We start from the raw sequence: 2,527 nt of genomic DNA, 5'->3' as shown, positions 1-2,527 counted from the left end.
CCTAATGTTCTAGTGTCTTAGCCAACTGTTGACGCCATGGAGGTGATCAAATTCGTGATCGCCGAGCTTCCTCGGCAAATCACCGAATAGAGCATTTACCTATAGAATCACCTACACCTTCACATTCAACACGCATTATTCAAAACAACTAACACTTGGGTAGCCTCCCAAGAAACACCTTATTTTACATTGTGGAACGACGTGGAAATTCTCTCACGCATCTTCCAGATACACAACTTCAATCATGGAAATTTCATGGCATTCTCCAAAATACAACTTCAAGTGTTGCCCATTCACTTTAAAGGAAGGCCCTCTGTGCCTTCGACTTCAATGGCTCCATTAGTGAACACATGTGTTACTCTATATGGTCCTGACCATTTTGATTTGAGTATTCCCATAAAGAGTCTCAGTCGAGAATTATACAACAACACCCAATCTCTAACTTGGAACTCTCTCCTAAGGATTTTAGAATCATGCGACTTCTTCATTTTTTCATTGTAGAGGGCGAAACTTTCGTATGCCCTAAACCTTAATTCACCAAATTTATTTAGTTGATAGACTCTCTCTTTCGAAGCATTGGCCCAATCCATATCTAATGCCCAAAGTGCTTTGTATTCAAGTTCAATTGGTAGGTGACAAGGCTTCTTAAAAACCAACTGATATGGGGACATGCCAATTAGTGTCTTGTAAGCAGTGTGATATGCCCAAAGAGCATCATCTAACTTTCGAGAGCAATCAATTCTGTTTGCATTTACAATCTTTGACAGTATACTCTTAATCGTGCGGTTCAAAACTTCCACTGGGCCACTTGTTTGAGGATGATATGGTGTAGCCACTTTGTGTTTCACGCCATATTTACTCAATGCAGTTGCAAACAAGCGATTGCAAAAATGCGACCCTTTATCACTAATAATAGCTCGAGGGGTGACAAATCCTGCAAAGATGTAGTGTTTTAGAAATTGAACAATGCTCTTCCCTTCATTGTTAGGTCGTGCCACCGCTTCTACCCATTTGGAAACATAATCCATAGCCACCAAGATATACATGTTACCAAATGAGCTCACGAATGGCCCCATTAAATCTATTCCCCAGGCATCAAATAACTCAACCTCCAGAATACGTTGAAGAGGCAACTCATTTCTTCTGGACACTCCCCCCCCCCACCTTGTTTTTGGCATTGTACATATTCTTGACAAACTCATCAGCATCTTTATAGAGGGATGGCCAGTAGTACCCACTTTCAAGAATTTTAGCAGTTGTGCGTACACCGCTATGATAACCCCCAACCGGTGAAGCATGACAAGCATAAATAATATTATTTAACTCTCCCTCAGGTATACATCGCCCAATGATATGATCTGTACATTCTCTAAATAAGTAAGGATCATCCCAAAAGTATTTCTTGACATCAAAATAGAACTTCTTTTGTTGATAGAAGTTCAACCCTTCCGGCATCAATCCACATACCACATAACTAGCAAAATCAGCAAACCAAGGAACTTGTTTGAAAGTGACCGAGAGGACCTGCTTATTAGGAAATAAGTCATTGATATCTACCTCCAGCTCTTCATTCTCCTTGCCTTCTAACCTAGATAGATGGTCAGCCACTTGATTTTCACACCCTCTTCTATCTTTGACTTTAAAGTCAAATTCTTCCAGCAATAATACCCACCTTATCAATCTTGGCTTCTCGTCTTTCTTCGCCATCAAATAACGCAAGGTTGTATGATAAGTGTGAACAACCACTTTGGTGCCTAACAAATATGCACAAATATTTTCAAGTGTATATACCACCGTAAGTAATTCCTGCTCCATAATCGTGTAGTTACGTTGAGCACCATTCAGTGTTTTGCTTGCGTAGTAAATAGGATGGAATAGCTTGTAATGTTTTTGTCCCAACACCACACCCATGGTCGTACCACTGGCATCACACATCACTTCGGAAGGTGTTGACCAATCGGGGCTAATGATAACTGGAGTAGAGATTAATTTTTCTTTCAAACACTTAAAGGCTGCCATACAAGAATCATCAAAGTAAAATTTAACCTCCTTTTCCAATATTTTGCACATTGGGAGTGTAATTTTGGAGAAGTCTTTGATGAATCTCCTATAGAACCCTGCATGCCCCAAGTAACTACGAATGCCTTTTATAGAGATTGGTGGTGGTAAATTCTTAATTACCTCAATGTTCGCTTTATCAACCTCCAACCCTTTTTGTGACACCTTATGACCCAAAACTATACCTTCACTAACCATTAAGTGATATTTCTCCCAATTTATGACCAGATTAGTTTGCACATATCTCTGAAGAACTTGCCCAAAGTGTGCCAAACATGTTTCAAAAGAATCACCCACAAATGAAAAGTCATCCATGAAAACTTCCAATGAATCTTCTACCATATCATCAAAAATAGAAAACATCCAACGTTGGAAGGTTGCTGGAGCATTACACAACCCGAAGGGCATCCTTTTGAAAGCAAAAGTACTGTATGGATAGGTGAATGTTGTCTTATCCTGATCTTCTGGT

The 2,527-nt window shown here is 39.7% G+C and overlaps 1 protein-coding gene across 1 annotated transcript; it reads right to left on the bottom strand.

Annotated features, from left to right (window-relative positions):
* Nucleotides 1–293: 293 nt before the first annotated feature.
* Nucleotides 294–1,076, bottom strand: LOC107061726 (uncharacterized protein K02A2.6-like). The gene has a single exon (XM_015311498.1). The coding sequence runs from the start codon at nucleotides 1,074–1,076 to the stop codon at nucleotides 294–296; it is 783 nt and encodes a 260-aa protein (XP_015166984.1).
* Between the last annotated feature and the right edge of the window lie 1,451 nt (nucleotides 1,077–2,527).

The sequence above is a fragment of the Solanum tuberosum genome, unplaced genomic scaffold, assembly GCF_000226075.1.
Source record: "Solanum tuberosum cultivar DM 1-3 516 R44 unplaced genomic scaffold, SolTub_3.0 scf00163, whole genome shotgun sequence".
NCBI lineage: Eukaryota > Viridiplantae > Streptophyta > Magnoliopsida > Solanales > Solanaceae > Solanum > Solanum tuberosum.
This window is presented reverse-complemented; position numbering and strand designations above follow the sequence as displayed.